The sequence below is a fragment of the Spea bombifrons genome, chromosome 11, assembly GCF_027358695.1.
Source record: "Spea bombifrons isolate aSpeBom1 chromosome 11, aSpeBom1.2.pri, whole genome shotgun sequence".
In the NCBI taxonomy this organism is placed as follows: domain Eukaryota; kingdom Metazoa; phylum Chordata; class Amphibia; order Anura; family Pelobatidae; genus Spea; species Spea bombifrons.
Genome location: NC_071097.1, coordinates 18,570,579 through 18,590,358, shown reverse-complemented (window position 1 = coordinate 18,590,358; position 19,780 = coordinate 18,570,579). Strand labels below are relative to the sequence as shown.

Below are 19,780 nucleotides of genomic sequence, written 5' to 3'. Positions count from 1 at the left end.
TCCTCCGTTGTCCCGCGGGTAGGGGAGCTGAGACGCAGCCCGCGTGTCCAGCCCCCTGCTCGTTCCGTCTTCCTTGCCTAAGGGCACAGATCTGGATGTTTTATAAGGATTATCATAAAGGGTGTCCAAAGCCTGATGACCAAGGATTGAAAACCGGGCTGTTAGATTGGAGGAGATTATGCGGCGTAACCTGTGGTTCTTCAGTATGAATATGAAAAATGGGCATATCTTTACAATGTTGCTGTCCTTTTCAGAAGAACGACACCTGCATATATTTTTTTATGGAAAGGAACTTGAGGCTCCACAATGCAATCTCTGTAGTCATTCAAATAAAGGAACACCAGCACTCCATGAAGATAGAAGTATAAAAACATTTTATTTGAATGCTTGATTCCATATGTATAATAAATATAGTGTGTCCAAAACTATGCAAGAAAAGTAACAAAAATAAAATAAATATACAATGAATATCATACCAGCCACAGAAAATGAGAGACTGCTTTGGGTAGAAGGACAAATATCTTCATACTTCTTATCACTGAAAATATCAATTCATACAAGGTGAACCTTGGCATGCCTGTGCTTGCCAATCTTGGAAGTACACATTTCAGCAATCTTGCATAGGCGTCCCTTCAGAACAACAAGCCCATTCTTATGCAGGGCAGAGCACTGCATGGGGAAGTGGTGGAAGCCCCAGCATCTCCAGTGGTAAAATCAATGTCATCTGCCATGTTGCTGGGTGTCTACAGAGTACTTGCAACAAAAAAGGAGGTTTTTTTCCATGGAACGGAACTTGAGGCTCCAAGAGAGTAACTGCAATTTCTGTAGTCATAGTTGGAGTATGAACCTGCAATCCCTGTAGTTCCTAATTGTCTTTCTGCAGATTACCTGCTTGAAGGTCCTGAAGACTGTTGGTCTCAATGATGAACTACTTAGTCAAACCATTTCATAATGGCTCATTTGTAATATTAGGTATGGTGGGATCCTACCTGGTGCAGCTGATGGTAAAGATATCAAAGTCAAGTGGGGAGGGCAATAAGTGGGTCAGCAGTGGAGCTGGAGGTGTCCAGGGGAACTCAGAGGTCAGGCAAAGAGAATCATCAGTGGCTAATGATGTCAGGATTATAGTTAAAAGGTTCAGAAGCAAATCAGAGGTTAGATAAAGCTGGGGGTCAGCAGCCAATGATGCCAGGACCCTATATAGCAGAGCAGTAAGAACAGCAACCCAAATACAATAGTATCCAAGGTATGTATCTTTACAATAGTGCTATTATAATAGGGCAGGGGCGTCCAACGTGCGGGCCTGTGGGCCAAATGCACCCGGACTGGCCACCTAACAAAGTTAAAGAGTCCGGCGTGCCCAGTGGCAGCAGTGCCTAAGGTCTTCATCTTGCCCCTTTGAAGACATGACGTTGAAGGGGGCGGGCTCACAGAAGAGTTCCTCCTGACTGGGAGAGGATCGTCACGTCGGAGGACAGCAGGGAAAAACCCCCACAAAAATGTAAGTATTACCAAAAAATAGTTAGGGTTATAGGAAAGCGGACCCTTATTCAATGGGGGGGGGGAATTCCCTTGGGACAAAAATTAAATAATACAAAACGGGGGTGGCTGGGTTGTGGCATTACAAAATCAATAGGGGGGTGGCTGGGGGTAATACACATGGCAGTGGGGGCATCAATAGACAAGGGAGGGGATTGGCTGGGGCATCACATAAATCAATATACAAGGGTGTGGGGGCACAAATGCACACAGGGGGGCAATACACAAGCTTGTGGGGGGACGCATTAATCAATACTAAAGGGGGCCGGGCTGGGGCATCAATAGACAATGGGGCAAAAATACAAAAGGGGCAGTTAATGACAAAGCAGTGTAGAAAATATATTTTTTTTATGCTTCAGTGCGGCAGACCCTGTCCTGATGTCTGTGTGTCGGTGTGGCAGAGCCTTGCCTGGTGTGTGTTTGGGTGTCGATGTGACAGAGGCAAAGAAGCAGGGATAATGCCTCCTGGGCCGCTCATTTGGCCACTAGCCTGTGTTTTATTTGCTGTTTCACAAAAAGTATTTACTTAACATTACTTAACATTACAAAGGTTGCCAATGACCTACTCACTGCTAAATCCAAGGGTCTGCTATTCCATGCTAAACCTACTGGGCCTTTCTGTTGCTTTTGACACTGTTCTTCTTCAAACTCTTCATGATCTTGGTCTCTGTGACACTGCTCTCTCCTGTTTCCCTTCCTACTTCTCTGATAATACAGGATCTCTGTCTCCAGTAACACTTCCACTCCCCCCTCTCAGTTGGGTACCCCAAGGCTCAGTTCTAGGACCCCTTCTGTTTACACTACCTGACTTGCAAACTAATCTCATCATTTGGCTTTCAATACCACCTGTATGCTGATGAAACCCAGATCTACCCAGAGCCGGCCTTTGGGGTGTGCGACCTGTGCGACCGCACAGGGCGCCACACTCCAGGGGGCGCTGCCGCGGGGTCCGCCGCCGCGGGGTCCGACGCCGCGGGGTCCGACGCCACCGTAGCATACCTTTAGGGGGGGCTGTCCGCACCGGGTGCCGCTCATCAGGGGGGCACCCGGCACCCCTCCTGAGACGGACAGTAACGTCCGCCGCTGGAGGAGCAGGCTTGCAAGGGAGCGGTATCGGAGGTCTTTAACAGCTCAATGGAGCCTGAGGTCTGTTAAAGACCTCCGATACCGCTCCCTTGTGATCCGCGCGACAACAGCTGCTGTGCGCCGGGGTTTGTTGTCAGATCCCGGCACACGACACTGAAGCCGCGCCCTCTGCTGTCCGTGCCCTCTGACCCGGAAAACAGAAGAACTGAAGAAGAGAAGGAAAAGGAGCTGTAAGGAGAAAAGAGGAAAGGTAGGAAAGCACTCAGTGAGAGTGGATTGGTATATGTGTGGATAAGTGTATGTGTGGATTGGTGTATGTGTGGATTGGTATATGTGTGGATTAGTATGTGTGGATTGGTATATGTGTGGATTGGTATATGTGTGGATTGGTATATGTGTGGATTAGTATGTGTGGATTGGTATGTGTGTGGATTGGTAAATGTGGATTAGTGTATATGTGTGGATTGGTAAATGTGGATTGGTATATAAGTGTGGATTAGTGTATATGTGTGGATTGGTATATGTGTGGATTGGTATACGTGCGGATTGGTATACGTGTGGATTAGTATATGTGTGGATTGGTATATATGTGTGGATTAGTGTATATGTGTGGATTGGTATGCATGTGGATTGGTATGCGTGTGGATTGGTATGCGTGTGGATTGGTATATGTGTGGATTAGTATATGTGTGGATAAGTATATGTGTGGATTGGTAATTGTGTGAGAGTGATGGGTGTTATGCTGTACAATTTCCAATGTCTTTTTCATGATCTAATTATGCTCTAAAAGTACATCATAACTCCCATCATTCTATACTGTTCCATACAGTGGCAGAGCTGGGAGGCAGAGGCCTTGCACCCCCACCGCAGGACTCCTGAAAGGTAAGTGAACTTCAAAGAGGGAAAGGGTAGATAGTTAGGAGGGGGTAGATAGGGAGAAGGGAGTGAGACAGGGGAAAGGGGGTAGATAGGGAGAAGGGAGTGAGAAGGGGTAGATAGGGCAATCATACTCCTATCATGCCAAGTCTGCGAATACATCCTGGAATCTGGGTATGCCTGGGCATGATAGGAATGTGATTGCTGTTAATCATATATATATATATATATATATATATATATATATATATATATGTAATATTGTTATTTAATTGTTTTGTCCTATTTTGGTGTGTTACTTACTTTAAATAAAAGTGTTAGATTTTTTTATGGTGTGTGGGGGGGTCATATCCGGTTTTGGCCAGGTAAATGCTGCACTTTCGGTTTCAGTCCAGAATTCGTTTTGGTGCATCCCTACTACTAAGCCAGACAAAGAAGTGGTAGGCCTACACCACATCAATGTTTGGGGTAGTATGTAGTGATTGGGGTTTTGTTACAAGTTTTTATTCCTTTCTTTTTTTGAAATGGGGGGGGCGCCAGAGGAGTAGTCCGGACAGGGCGCCAGAACACCTAAGGCCGGCTCTGGATCTACCTACCCTCTCCTAATCACTTTCTCTCTGTCTTAGATTGTGTAACTAACACTCTCGCCGCTGTCTCTACCTGGGTGTCTGCACATTTCCTAAAACTCAATCTTTCCAAAAGCGAACTTCTAATCTTCCCTTCCTTTAGCTCACCTTTCCTAGTTCATCTCCTGCAATACTTATACTGGTGTGAGTGGTATAGGGATAGCCATAACAGTGGCACGTTTACCTTTTACATATTGTGTAATACACCCTAACTCCCTCTAGATTGGAAGCTCGTTTGAGCAGGGCCCGTCTCAGCTGTTGTTTCTTTTTTTGTTTTTATGCATTCCATCTTGGTGTTGTAAAGGACTAGAACATACAGAACACGTCTTTCAAATATGTTTTGTGTGGCTTTATAACTGGACCACTTTGCTGCCTTGGCTACAGGAAAAATTGTTTAAAAGCAAAAATGGAAAAACAACTCTGGTTATTTTCATAATATTATATTATTAATATTAATAAAGGAAACATTAACAATGACTCAAACAATGTGAAAATATTATTTATTAACATGCAAAATTAAAATAATATTACTTTACTCATCCATGATATAAATTGTCATTTCAAATATATTATTTGCACTGACCACTAGATGTAGCTCAACACACGCACACTGCTTAAATTGAGACAACACACATGTATTTACTTCTTTTTCTTTTAACAAAATATATGGGTACATTACTTTTTTACTGTCTATTAAGCTCATTAAATGTATATCTTTGCTCCTAATAAAAGTTTTTAATTTACAGCGGCCAATCAGTATCAGTATCATAATATATGTCACTAAATATCTCCTACATACATATTGTACATTTAATTGGGACCCAGATGCCTGTTGAGTATATTATATATCACTGTTAGTACCAACAGTCACTGCCTTTCTTATACACTACAAGTTGTATCAATTGTTCATTGATTGCCCAAGTGGCAAAACTCTTTCAGCGAGTGAAATGCCTTGCACTCTGTCAAGTCGTCATGGAAGAGTGGAAGAGGTGGCAACCTGTTAAGCTCTGGTGAACTCCATGCCCAAGAGGGTTAAGGCAGTGCTGGAAAATAATGGTGGCCACACAAAATATTGACACTTGGGCCCAATTTAGGAATTTCAAGGTAGGCGTGTACTCACTTTTGTTGCCAAGGCTTAGACATTAATGGCTGTGTGTTATACAGGCTATACACTCACTACTTTACATTGTAGCAGAGTGTCATTTCTTCAGTGTTGTCACATGAAAAGATATAATAAAATATTTACAAAAATGTGAGGGGTGTACTCACTTTTGTGAGATACTGTATATATACACATTCATGCTCACAAACACAACACATACAAATTCATGCTAACACAAACACTCCATCTCACACCACTTACACATACATGCTCACACAAATACATACACAGCTATGCTCAAACACTTACACATGCATGCTTGTACATACAAATGCTTTTGCATACACATTCATGCTCACACACACTTATACATATACATTCAAGCTCACATACACGTTTTCATAGACATTCATGTCTTATATACACATTCATGCTCACACACTTATACATAGACATTCATGCACACGTACACTTAAAGGTAGACATCCATGCTCATGTACACTTATAAGTAGACATCCATGCCCACATACACTTATACAAAGACATTCATGCTTGTCATTCATGTCTCCCCACGTTGGTTCAAAATTGTTTAGAAAGTGCCTTTTTGACCTGGACTGACACGAGGAGACAAGAACAAGTGGTCACAAGAGTCACCCTGCAAAAAAAGGAAAATTGAGGCTAAAACAGCTGAGTTTGAATAACAGCCGAATAACTCAACTCAGTTATTTTGGCCTTAATTTTGAAATTCTCCTACAAATCTCTCGAAAGTCTTATCAATTCTCTGCTTCCTGAATAGCATCTGTATTGCCCACCTCAACCCATGTATCATACCTCAGCCCTTGTAATGTACACCCCAGTCCTTGTGTTATACTTCTGCCCCTGTATTATTCTCTCTCAGCCCCTGCATTGTTCCCAGTCCCTATATTATCACTTCAGCCCCTGACCCTATAATACCCCCACACTAAAACATATGCTCAGTGGCACTAACATACCCAATCAACACAAATACTAACATACACAGACAAGCACACATGCTACTCACTCACCTTCTGGAGCCTCAGCCTGTGTGCTACTACCGTAGTAGTAGTTGCACAACCCCGCTGAACCCCACCTGCTTCTTGAAAGCACAGACTTAGGAAAAAACATTGCCACACACGTATCCCTTCTGTGACCAGACCATAGGACACTGTACTATTAAAAATGTCTGATATTTCTTTCTCATTATGACCTAATTTGCTCAGATATTCTAATAACATATAAAGGTTAGCCATAAATCCCCCCCCCCTGACATTGTAAACTATTGATTTGCCTTAAATCCACAAACAACATGTTGCTGTTTGTGAACTACAAGTTCCATCCTGCATTGCGAAATAATCCGCTACTTCCTACATTCGGGTGCCAATCAAAAGCAACAAGTGGGGACCTTCCCATATAAACAGACAGGTTAGAAGCCCACCCGGGCTATTGCCACCTCGCTGCTGTGTGCGGATAAACCTGATTTAAGGAGTCATTCTGCTGAGCGATGGATTCTATTCTGAGCAGCAGCTTGGAGTCTGAGGATTATTACACTGTGCTGGGCTGTGATGAGCTGTCCACGGTGGGTGCTGTTTTATTCTTTCTGCAATGCTGACCAATTCATTCAGCATCCCTGGCTAACTATTCTATTTAAATCATGCTAAATAACACTTTTTTTGATGTTTTGTTTTTCTTTGCCTGTTTTTACATTTAATACATTTATACAATGTTTACACAATTACAATATCCTATGTGTGTATGTGTATGTATATGTGTATATATATATATATATATATATATATATATTATATTAGTTAACAGTATTGGTACAAGTACAGAAGCCTATGTAATTGATTCCATTTCTCCTTGGGATCTGAAATTGCTGGTAAAAGTGCAGATATGAATGAGAATAACAGTGAATATTTCAAATACTCTAATGTATTATGTACTGTATAAATATTATAACTGTATGTTGACCAGTTCATTGTATTTTCAGTCTTTTTCTGTTGCAAATAATTACAAGCTAAAATAAACATTTCAATATTTTTCCTGAATATATCAAAGCAATTCAATACACCATTCATAATTCAAATTTAGCCTTTGCTGTGGATTAAGGTAAGTATTTGTCAGAATCTGGATTTTGAAATCTGGATTTGGTACCCTTCTAATTAAAACTGCATTTTTAATGCAGTTTGGGATGTCTGGTAAACCCACGGGCTGGAGTATGTACTCTAGCATAAGGATGAATGCAGATATTAAGTGTTGGAAATACAGCCACGTATGTAAAGGCTATACCGTTCTAAGTGACTTCGCTTTTTGCCTCTGGGAAACGTGATCACGTGTGTTAATACAAAATTCCAGCTGACGCATTTGTGCAAACAGAATATGGTACAACACAAACATACGGTTTAGTTGAGTGTAAATTCTTCTATTTCTCGTGGAGTCCTTGACACTAGAGGAATGCATTGGGATTGGGGTCCAGGCGGTATTCTGTGTGTTGTGGGCGGTCACACAATATACCTGTGTGTCCTGTTAATCTTCTGCACTCCCGCAAGGCAGTCCTTGCCTCACTTTTATATTCAGTCTCGTTTATCTTATGGTCCGTTTAATGGAACGCAATGTTTTATGTCTGTTATTCTGAATGTTTAGCATAGCCCTAACATTTCTGTACATTCTTCACTATCTCTAAAATCTGACAGAATGTTTGCGGGCGGGGCAGGGCACCCATGTGTTGCGGGGGCGGAGCACCCATGTGTTGCGGGGGCGGAGCACCCATGTGTTGCGGGGGCGGAGCACCCATGTGTTGTGTGGGTGGAGCACCCATGTGTTGTGTGGGTGGAGCACCCATGTGTTGCGGGGGCGGAGAACCCATGTGTTGCGTGGGTGGAGCACCCATGTGTTGTGGGGGCGGGTGGGAGTGTTCAGAAATTCAGCGGGAGCTGGATTAAGAAAACAGTCCCGTGCAGAGCTCTACTTGGCACCTTCAGCCTGTTTCTAAAGAAAAGTGTCCTCTTTTAAGTTAGGGACCTTGATGTTCACCTTCACTCAGTCTCAAGGTCTATTATTGATTAATAGTAAAAGGGAGCAGGGTGTTATGTGTACTTAAAACATATTTGGCTTAATCAACAAGATTATTATCAATACGTCATGTATTAATGCATAGTATTTCTTAATAACTTGTTGTTTTTATATGAATGCATTATAAACGTATATAACTTAATAAGCAAAATAAAAACAATATAACAAACACACACAGACTTAGAGCACAATGTGGGGTTGGAAATGCAGTAGCCTGAGCATAATACTTACATTCAGCTGTTTCACATATTAGGTCTATGCCAAGACGGAACATACATATCATGTCTTATATACACATTCATGCTCACACACTTATACATAGACATTCATGCACACGTACACTTAAAGGTAGACATCCATGCTCACGTACACTTATACATATTGCGAAAGAGTGCAGAACACAATCATCAACAGCATAACCAAATATATACAATCATAACGCGGACAGTCAGTAATAAAAATAGTACACCTAAAAACTTCAAAAACTCCTGTGCAGTACAACATAAACAAGCATACATTGACACAAGACATAGGATGGAGAAGCAACAAGGACCATGACTGAAACAATAAAATGATAAATAGTTCCAGGGGTGCAGAGACTGCAGAATCCTGGCAGGAATGCACTTGGGGATAAGGGACTGGAACAAAAGGGTTACAACAGTCCAAGGACTGAAGATGACAGCGGAGGGCTCGGGTTAGTCCTCCTCGTCATAACTGTTAACAATAGAATAATCTTCAAACAAGCTAAGGAACAGCTTGTGGAACTCTGAGATAGTAACTCTTCTGCTCCTCGGGATCAAGTGGTTCCTTGCATCCATAAAGGGACAGTTTACTGACCGTCAAAGCCCCACTAAAGACGAAGGTAGAGCTTTGAGTACTTTTATATGAATTTTTCAAAAAATAATGTTGGTGAGAACCTGCAGCTCCCCTCTTCTTCTTCAGTCCAAGGATTCTCATTACTGATTGGCTGCTTGATGCAACCAGTCAGGGGCCAGAACGTGTGTGCATTGTAATCATTACAAGAATGTTGGGGATTTCGCCTGTATTGTTTCCTTAGCTTTCTCTTCTGATCCTTAAGGTTTATTTAGCTGTGTAAGGTAAGATACAGTGTGTGCATTGCCTGAAACAAAAAAGGTCTTTGCAGCATTGTGTGGTGTGTGAGCAAGAAGTATACCCAAATATCGGATGATAATGTGGAGTTGATCTCGAGGTCAGTAAATGTATGGTGTAACAATAAGGAAAAAAAACACAGCTATACAGAACAGTATATCTTGGGTGGAGGAGAACATGTTTACCTTTTGTTTGCCTTTTTAATCATCCTAGCAAAATTGGTGTGTACCTTTCTTTTATCCAGGTTGAGCAAATTCTTGCAGAATATAAGATTAGAGCCATGGAATGCCATCCCGACAAGCAACCAGGAAACCAAAAAGCAGGTATATTGAAATGGAAATTTGGATGTTTTCATGTAGTGTGATTAAATGTTAGAAATCATGAACTCAATAGGAACTATTGAGTTGGAGCTCATTCTGGGCCAGAGTTTCCCCAGGTTCTACCTCAATAGATATATTTCCATCATTGAAAATAAAGCAGAAAGGGAAGTCCATCTGTCTTCTCAATAAAAAAACACATAAGGAAAACTGAAAAGAAGCTTTTAATAGTCTATTTTTGCTTATTTTTACCTGTAGTGGAAGAATTTCAGAGGCTGCAGCAAGCTAAAGAAACTCTGACAAATGAAGGTAGTCGTGCACAGTATGATTACTGGAGACGTAGCAAAATCATGATTCCGTATACACAATGGGAAGCATTGCAGGATTCTCTTAAAATGGTACGCTTTTTGGTTACTATTGTCGTCTGTCGAACATCACAAATACAAGAACTGCGTAATTGTGACATAACAGGCTCATAGAGTGCCACGGATCGCACTTACAATATTTATTCAGCATGTTTCAAAAGCAAAATAAAAACACTGTTGCATGTTAGCATCTTGGTCACATGGTATATTAAGTAACAAATATTTTTTTGAACTGGGAATTGGAATGAGCTTTTAATTTCATTTTTTTTTGTTTGTAACCATATAATTTCACAAGAATTTGTTTTGATGGGAAAAGATTTCAACCTCGCGTGTCTCACTATAGTAAACATTTCCCAATATGTTCATTCCAGTATTTTATAAAGTAGTGTTTGCACTCTAATACCCTTTGTCCTTTGATGGTTTTTTTTTTTTTTTTTTTTTTTTTTTTTATCTCTTCTGGCTTCTGTTTAAATACTAACTTATTTGTTTTGTGGAGGTGTGTCAGTGAAACATTCATCTCCAAAAACATTCCTTTGGGAGGCCACACTACTTTATTAACTCCAAATGGAAGAGAATTCATTTCTGCTATATTCTGCCAAGGATTCTTCAATGGCAATGCTACAGATGTTGCGCAGATGTTAGCAGAAGCATTTGGGATATATTGAAAATTATCAATTATAATGTTGAATAATGTAAATATTTAGGATACACCAAACATCACTGGAGAACTCCTCCAACATGATTAATGGGGTTTATTTATTCAACTAGACAAAGTGGTGCGTTTGGAAGGTGTAATTGGCCTGCAAAACACCTAATTACATTAAGTTGGTAGGATATCCTATCATCACCATTGACTTGGGGCTATAAGTGGCCAAATCCACCTTTTTGCACAATATACATGGCAAGGTTGACCATATGTAATACTTACAATTTAGAATAAAGCATTAGGGGCAGTACCTTCTCACTTACCGTTTTAGAGCTCATGTGAGTACAGTGGAAATGTGTGCCTTTAAAGATTTTTGGCCACTGAAATGTTGAAGGGTATTTGATTGTGTTTTGGAGCTCCTTATGGTACTCTGACACATGTTATGGACCAGTCTAAATGAGTTAAAACTAGGCCATTCTAAAATGAACCTAACGAGTACCCAACGATATCTGATTCCATTCACCACAATGCCCTTTGTCCCCTATTTAAAATCCACATGAAGTTCATTTCCCCACCACCAAGTGGATCTGAAGAAAAGCTGATAATTGATACCTGATCAGTCAAGAGTGAAGCCAATAATTTTATAAACTTTCATCTAAGCTAAAACTTGTTTTCTGGCTCAATGTATTGTGAATTTACTCTCTACTTTGTAGCATGAGTGCAGAGCTTTGATACAGACATAAATGTTTGGAAGCCCTCATGCGTGATCATGACAAATTATATATTCTTTTTTTTTTTTTTTACTTTTGGTTTCAGTCTATGCATTGGGCAGTTAGGGGTCAAAAAGAACCAATGCTGGAAGCCCCGGCTGATTCCCCAAATGTACCTGATACAACTTTCTCTAACCTTGGAGAAAAAATAATTGAAAGTCCTCATGAAAATGAACATGACATATTGGGGAAAACATCTGAAGACATTAATTTGCTGTCCCCTAAAAGCCCTGAAGGTAATAAATGTATTTATCATATTGTATCTTTTTTAGCGTAAAACTTGTATTTGTTTATGTACTTTTCCTGGCTATATCCCAAAGTCCCATCACTAACGAGTAGCTATTCAGTTGGAAGGAAAGTGTAACCTATAAATATGACCCTTCCCCACCCGTCATAGCTAGGAAGTCCACATAGGAGGAGGCTTGGATTTCTAGACGCTCTTCTGGCAGAGCTCACAACAACCAAAATTAAGGTCGTTAGTGTAAGTAACGTTTCCATTGCTTCTGCCAAATAATTATATGGATATGAAGCCAGGGCTTTAAAGAGTAGAGGGAGATTCCAATGAGGGACAAAGGAACTCAATCAAGTCGTGTCTGTAAGTGCTGCAGATCCTGTTTTTTCTCAACACCCTAAGAAGATGGGATTTTTCCTCAAAAGACAGGGTGACCGAATGCCCTATAGTATCTCTGCTTCCAAAAACACCACTTTGCATTGATCGATGTTTAAACTCACCTGCCACTTGGTCACCTAGTGCTCCAATTTCAACAATATGTTCTATATGTTCTATCTATTCAAACTAGTGAATCAGATATTGCACTGTAATAAGTGTCCACTGTCGCCTGCTCAAAGTATGTAATGCAATCCAGGGGTCCACCGTCTATAATGGGAAATACAGCCTCCAGGCGCTCCCCCAGTCACGGAGGCTTCCGTGACAATGATATTATTCGACAACATCTATTCCTGAATAATATACCTTATCAAGCTTTCAAATAATTTTAATTCCACAGATTGTCGGGCTCGCAGGCCAGTCCTTACCTGGCTCAGCTTTTGATACTTTTTGAATATTGGTACGACTTCTGCTTTATAGTCAGTCTTTTGGCACCATACCAGACAAGGGAAACCCTTGAAGAGCAAAAGCACTGGTCTGGCTATTTCTTGGCTAAGCTCCCAAAGTATATGGGGCAGTATGCCATCAGGCCCTGGGGCTTGATCTATTTTAACTTAAGCACTGATATTGTTCACTTAAATTCTTTCAGCCAACCAAAAACTTGGAATGTCAATCCTAAGACTTGATATAGTTGAAGAGATAGCTAACAGAGATATTGCCAGTTTACAAATGAACCTGCTTCGACACAGGCCTTGGAGATTTACCCTACTGTCCAAAATGATGCAGAGTTATCCAAAGATCACATGATTCTTCTGACAAAATGAACCACACTAGCACCTAGTTCCAACAGACTCTATCCAATTCACTAGAAGGATATTTTCGGGAAAGTTTTCTCTACTCAAATGCTATTAAGGTATTAAAAGAACCTTCTCCCTGTATAATTCAGAATATTAATTGAAGAGAGACCATACCCAGAGATTAATTTATAGGCTCTTCTTGTCTCTAACCCTGACTTTTCTGTATTGCCATTTCATCCACTAAAGCCACCACGGCCTCTGCACGAGGCTGCCCAAAGCTAGAGACTGAAACCGACGGTGCATCCCACCTAATTCAATGCTTTTTGACAGAGTTTTGACATGGAAAAGCTACCGATTTGTGATGCTGTCATAGATTAGTCGGGAAATACAAGTAAATGTTACTGTTACACGTTCACGTGTGCTTGAAGAAGAGGAGAGACTTGCCTTTCCTGTGTTTATATTAAGATTGTATTTAGGGAACTGTCAGTTACTACTTTTAGTACATTTGGCTGATGAAATTACCTATATCTTGCGCCTATTTGCCAATCATCATCGTGTCAGTTTAAAATTTTACCTTGGCTTATTTTCATATGTAAACGCTGAAGCTTGTAAAATCAGCTTGCTGTATCCTCCTATAGCAGTATACTCTATATGTGTGTTGATATTATGCTGTATTTTGTATACAGTTTTTGATGGTTACATATAATGTTGCTTGTAATTTTCACTCTCCCCATTGTAATAGTGCCACAGAACCTTTTGGCTCTCCAAAAATAAAAATGTAATTATATTGTTTACTGTTAGCTTCACCACAGCCTGATTTTTTTCTTTATTAACCATAGGAACGTCCGATTTGACTTCCTGCCTCCTGCGTTTCCGTTGGTCAGCTGAAGCCCCTTCAGACCTTCTTCGAAAATTCCGAAATTATGAAATATGAGAATCCATACCCTGTGTATTATTAAAGATCTCTTGCCTGCTTTTTCCGTATCATCAGGTCTGCTATTGTGAATAGTATTATTATTAACTATAACTGCTTTTTATGTGAAATTATACAAATATAAGACAATGTATTTATCATTGGTTCAATCTGCTATCTACTTTGTGTGCATGTTTATATATTGTTATCCAGTTCTTGACTGTGCAATGCCCTGAAAGTATATCCTATGCTCTTCAAAGTTTAATACATCTGCCTTTGCAATATCATGTAAATGAAACTGAGTCAAAAAAAGATTAATATGTTGTATTAATTATGTTATATTATCAGGAATGGAGTCAGAAAATACATGATTTTACTTTTTGCCAAAAGCCTTAAACATGGTTAGGAATTTAATAGGTAGTTATATATTCAGGAACGCAAACCCGGGAATGTTGATTGTCCCTTGGAGCCATGCTAAATACAAGGAGTCCTCTTTTGATATTGTCCACATTAACCAGGGGAATTTATCAGTCGCGTAGGTAGCACATCCTCAAAACTAGTCACTAACCCTCTTTAGATGAACATGTCCTTTGTGTGCTTACATTGTGAGCACTGTCAATTGTTTATACATTTTCCACCAGATGGTTCAGTTTTCTCATACTGCCCACACTGTATCACTACAGAGCATCCCATGTACAACATAAAAGAGACAATAACAGGAACAATACGTAAAACTGCCTGACATCTGTTTCTTGTTGTATTAGTGACTGAAATCAAACAAAAAGTCTTTATAGACCCATGACTCATTTTTTTTTCTCCATTCTTTGCATCCTGCTTGTTTTTAAATATAATATTGTTTAAGGTATGTTGGTATTATTAGTAGTAAAATATCTAAACTATGACGCTATCCTAATATAGGACATGGGCACAGACTTACCAGATTTCCAAATGCCCAAAAATGCACACCTCACAAAAGTGGCCTTTTACCTCCCAAATAATACCAAAAATGCATGCATGGGGCATCACTGTACTCAGGAGATGTTACTGAACACATATTGGGTGGTTGACAGGGACATATACCAGAAGCGGTAAATTCACACCTGAAGTAAAATGCGTGTGGGGGGAAAACCACACACGAAAATACTACGGCAAACTGAAACAAAGGCTTGTGGTAAAATGTGTGCATGGAAAAAGTTAGAAAATTCCCAGGGGTGTACATTTTTCAAAAAAATATGGTTTGAAGTAAATTGAATTGTTTTTTTAGTTGATTAAAATCTGCTGGAGATTTGGTCGACTAAAACTACACTAAAACAATTCAGATGACTAAAATACAACTAAAACTAAAATGGCATTTTAGTCAAAAGACTTTGACTAAAACTAAATTGAAATATCCCATCAGAATTAACACTGTACCCTATGTTTGAAGCATATGGGATGTCTTTAATAGTCTGAGATCTAACTCTTTATGCCTTAAAAGTGAGGGTCACCTTAATGTTTATCAGCTGTTTAACAGAATATATACGCAGTGTCTTCTTGACCAAAGTGCGCTGGTTCCATGCAATGTTGTGAATGGCAGAAAGTGATTAATCAGTTTTCTATATATATATTTGAAGTTGTTGCCTAATGCATTTTCTGTATTTTGTAAATGTATCACATTGCACAGTAAAATATTATTCAAATAATTGTTCCTTGTGACTATTTAAGGGCTGATGGTGAAATAAATGCTTATACAACAGAGACAAAGGGGAGGGAAAGGGAGATAGATTTTGTGTGTATAAGTATTTGGTTGTTAGATTGGCAGTGTGCTACAGTATCTGGTGTTAGCATAAGTATGTGTGTTAGTAGACAGTGTCAGGGGTAAGGCTATGGTTAGTCGTGCGAGGGAGAGGAGGCAAATAGTATGTGTGTGTAAGTGTATGGCTTTAGCGTGAGTGAGTGTTTGAGTGAATATACATAGTGTTTTGGTTACAAGGGGCACCAGGTACCATTAATCCTACTATGCTTATCCCTGGATACAATATATAATTGTTTGCCTTAGGTTTTACCTTTTGCCTTCTAGGGTATTTCAATCCAAAAATGTTTTATTGGGTAAATACGTAATAAAATCGTTTTTTAGTGGTCAAAAACGTTTTTTTAGTGCCAAAAGTTAGCTCTACTAGTTTAGTGGATATGGCCATGATTGTTCATATCAAATTCTATTCTCCCTTCCATGTAAAGTAGTAAATTAACATATTTCCTCTTAAGAATATTATGGGGAATATTAGTTGTGTATGGCTCAGTCATTGTCATAGTGCCCTCGATTTTCCAGGAACCCTATAGGATTTTTTTTTAATTGAATAGTCTGAATTAATATAATCCATATGCTTAGTTATGTTGAAATCTCATTTACATTTATTAAATGATTTTTATATTTTTTACATTTTTATATAATGCCTGGGGAAAAACCCCACAAATCTAAAAAAAAAAAGAATTAAAAAAATAGTAATACTGATAAGCCCTCTTATTGGGTGAACCTGCACTTTTTGGTTTATCTATTTTATTAGATTTCTATGTTGCACAAAAGCTCAAGTAGTACTAATATTCCACCAAATGTGTGCGACATGTAAACTACAATTAAATAATACAACCATGCCAAAACATCTATTTTATCAGCTGCATGAAAATATACGTTAATGCTATATATATATTGCTAATATTTCTGTTGTTGGCTTTTCAATAGGCTGGTTATTGGATAAATTATATTCTTTTTGATTTGTCTTTTGATTAGAGCATTTAATTTCCTGAGTGCAACAGACTTTTGAAGCTTGATTCATTTATGCCTGGGAAGCAAAATGAAAATATCAATAAAAAGCTTTTTTTTTTGTTTTGTTTTTACTAATCTTACCTTACTAAGATGTTATCTTCCCAATTTCATTTGTACATCAACAGCACTGCTTTCTATTGTGTGCTGGAAAAATACTGACTACAACCAGGGGGGACACAACTGATTGTAAAAGATAAACATATTACATTTTATGTAGGATGTATCCTTGGATTCTTGGGTGGATAGTAAAATCAATGTACATAATTCTGCATTTCTACCCAACTGTCAGTAGTATCAATGCAGATATGCAGAATCCTAAAAAAGCGAAGAACATGGTTTTAATTTATTAACTATATTTGAATGGTGTCTAATAAAGCTTGAAATTAAATGCTATCCATGAACACATTGTTTTTGTAATTATTCCAGTAGTGAAAAAATCAATACAAAGTATTTTAATGAGTAGATTGTTGGGCTTCGTATACATAAAGTTTATTTAGTTTAGTTACACAGTTAGTATGTCCCCTTCAGCATACCAAGATATTTTGGTCAATGCTATGTTTCCAACTTTGTAGGAACAGTTTGGGGAGGGCCCTTTTCTATTCCAGCATGACTGTGCCCCAATGCAAAAAGCAAGGTCCATAAAGACATGGTTAGATGAGTTTGGTGTGGGAGAACTTGACTGGCCGCACAGAGCCCTGACCTCAATCCCATCGAACACCATTGGGATGAACTGGAAAGGAGATTGCGAGCCAGGCATTCTCATCCAACATCAGTGCCTGACCTCACAAATGCTCTACTGGATGAATGGGCTAATTCTCACAGAAACACCGCAAAATCTTGTGGAAAGCCTTCCCAGAAGAGTGGAAGCTGTTATAGCTGCAGGGAGGGGGGCAACAACATGTGAATGTCTATGTATTTGGATTGCAATCTCATAGAAGTCCCTGTTGGCGTAAGTCAGTTGTCCAATACTTTTCTCCATATAGTGTATATGTGGGTGCATTAAATTAGAAAGAGAGAAATTATGGTTAAAAAATAACAAACATGCCCACCAAAACATTTTGTGGAACAAAATAGCCCTAGTAATAAAGGGGCTAAATGTGTGCCCAAAGTATTTTGAAGGCAGCTCTCTGATCTCAGATCGGATTAAGATCCAAGGGCAGACTGCAAAAATATCTCTGGTGGTGGTGATTAAAAGGTACACTTTCTATTTCAAGCTTTTTTATGTTTAAGGTAACCTAAGCACCTAAAACTAGATACATTTTTAATAAAACTTAGCCAATACTCTTCCCATACATCTATCAGGGCATGCATACACACAGTATCGCCCTCTTCCAGGGGCCACTAAACTACCGTATTTGCTCGATTATAAGACAAGGTTTTGCAAATGCTCTGAAAAATACCCCTCGTCTTATAATCGGGGTCGTCTTATAATCAGACCTCAAATAGGTCTGACTATGAGACGACTAAGATCCAGATCCCCCGCAGCTGCAGGGGACCTGGATCCTCCTGTCAATAATATGCCTTTTAACCCTCTAAATGCCAGAGTGGCATATAGGGGTATAATGCATTTCTGGAGGCAGAGTGGCACATAGGGGGTCAAAAGGCATATCATGGGGCACAGTGGCATATAGGGTTAAAAGGCATATCATGGGGTACAGTGGCATTTAGAGGGTTGCATATAAGGGGTATAAGGCATTTTCGGGGCAGATGTGCATAACTGGGGGGCAGGTTGGAAAATAGAAGGAAATAAAACCAAAATATGTTTCTCAATCATAGCTTTTATTAAAAAAAAATAGCTTAGATGAATTAACATTTAGTGGTAAAACTTTTTTCCTATAGGGTCGTCTTATAATCGAGCAAATACGGTATATGCTCACACTAAGCATCATAAATTAACTCACATGCTAACACCATACACACCATACCCTTAAACTAACACAAAACACATATATACAAACTTGCTCACACTTTCTTCTTGTCTTCCTCTACTCATCCCCCTATCACATCTACAGCAGAGATCTCCTTAGCTCAATACTACCCCCCTGCTGGGCTCCACCGAAAAAAAGTCTAAAAATGGGAAGGGTCCTCGTTTAAAGAAATAAACATTTTCAGGTCTGTAAACTGTAAACGGACCCTAAGATGTACCTTGTAATTTGTTATTGCATTACTATAGCAACTTGGAGTTTTGGCAGTGTGTCAGATATCAAAATAATTAGTGCCTTTGGAACTGATACTTTGTAACTAAATTGTTACTGTTTTAGCAGAAAAGCAAGAGGGACCCCCAAAGAAACAAAAATAAGCCAGAGCTTCAAAATGCCGTTTGCATTTTGTTGCTTCCATACTTTCTCTGATACCCTTTCACGCTCTCTACTTGTCCCTTCTTGTTCTTCTGCTTCTACCCCAGTATCATCTCCATTATCCAGGTACTTTTGCAATTGTTGGAACAGGGGAGAGACTGTCCCAATGGCTCTGCTCTTTTGCAGAAGTACTCCAAGAGGCCAGAATATTGCATTTGTGTAGAAAGGGAGGTACTAAAACGCTTTTTTTTTTCTTTGTGAATCCGTCTACAATATTCTGGCCTCTGAGTACTTCAGTAAAAGGGCAGAGACCCTGTGTGCACCACAGGGAAGAGGGTATGCGCACAAGCACCACCTTTTTTGTAAGCACACAGATAATGGAGCCAATACCAGGGAGAAGCGGACAAAGAAAAAAGACAGAAGAACAAGAGGCGGCAAGAGAAGAAGCGGAGCTGCAGAAAAGGAGACAGGGACACAGAAATGGTCGGTAAGGAGTCATTCAGAGAGAGCGTGAGACGGTGAATGAGTATGGGAGCATGAGCGAGAGCATCTAAGGGTGAGCATCTTTTTTTTTTTTTTAAATCGAGCAATTACTCTACTAATAAACAAACAGAGTATGCACACACATCATTGTGACAGTGACTCAAGCTGAAAAAGAGTTTAATGTTTTGTTTGAAAGGTATATCACTGAGGTTTCAGGAAGTACATTTTATTTGCCCTGACTAGTAAGTCTGTGGGATATTTTCCATGCCTGCACAATGTGTTAGTGTAGTGGGCCCTACTCTTTGCTTGCTTTAAGGTTTTACCTACTGACATAATTAAAAAGGCTGAAA

General features: G+C 39.5%; 1 protein-coding gene across 1 annotated transcript; it reads left to right on the top strand.

Moving 5' to 3' along the window:
• Positions 1-6,636: 6,636 nt before the first annotated feature.
• On the top strand, positions 6,637-13,921 carry DNAJC12 (DnaJ heat shock protein family (Hsp40) member C12). The gene is made up of 5 exons (XM_053451068.1): positions 6,637-6,826; positions 9,677-9,755; positions 10,008-10,147; positions 11,577-11,766; positions 13,774-13,921. The coding sequence occupies exons 1-5, from the start codon at positions 6,752-6,754 to the stop codon at positions 13,866-13,868; spliced, it is 579 nt and encodes a 192-aa protein (XP_053307043.1). The 5' UTR covers positions 6,637-6,751; the 3' UTR covers positions 13,869-13,921.
• The last annotated feature ends 5,859 nt before the right edge of the window (positions 13,922-19,780 follow it).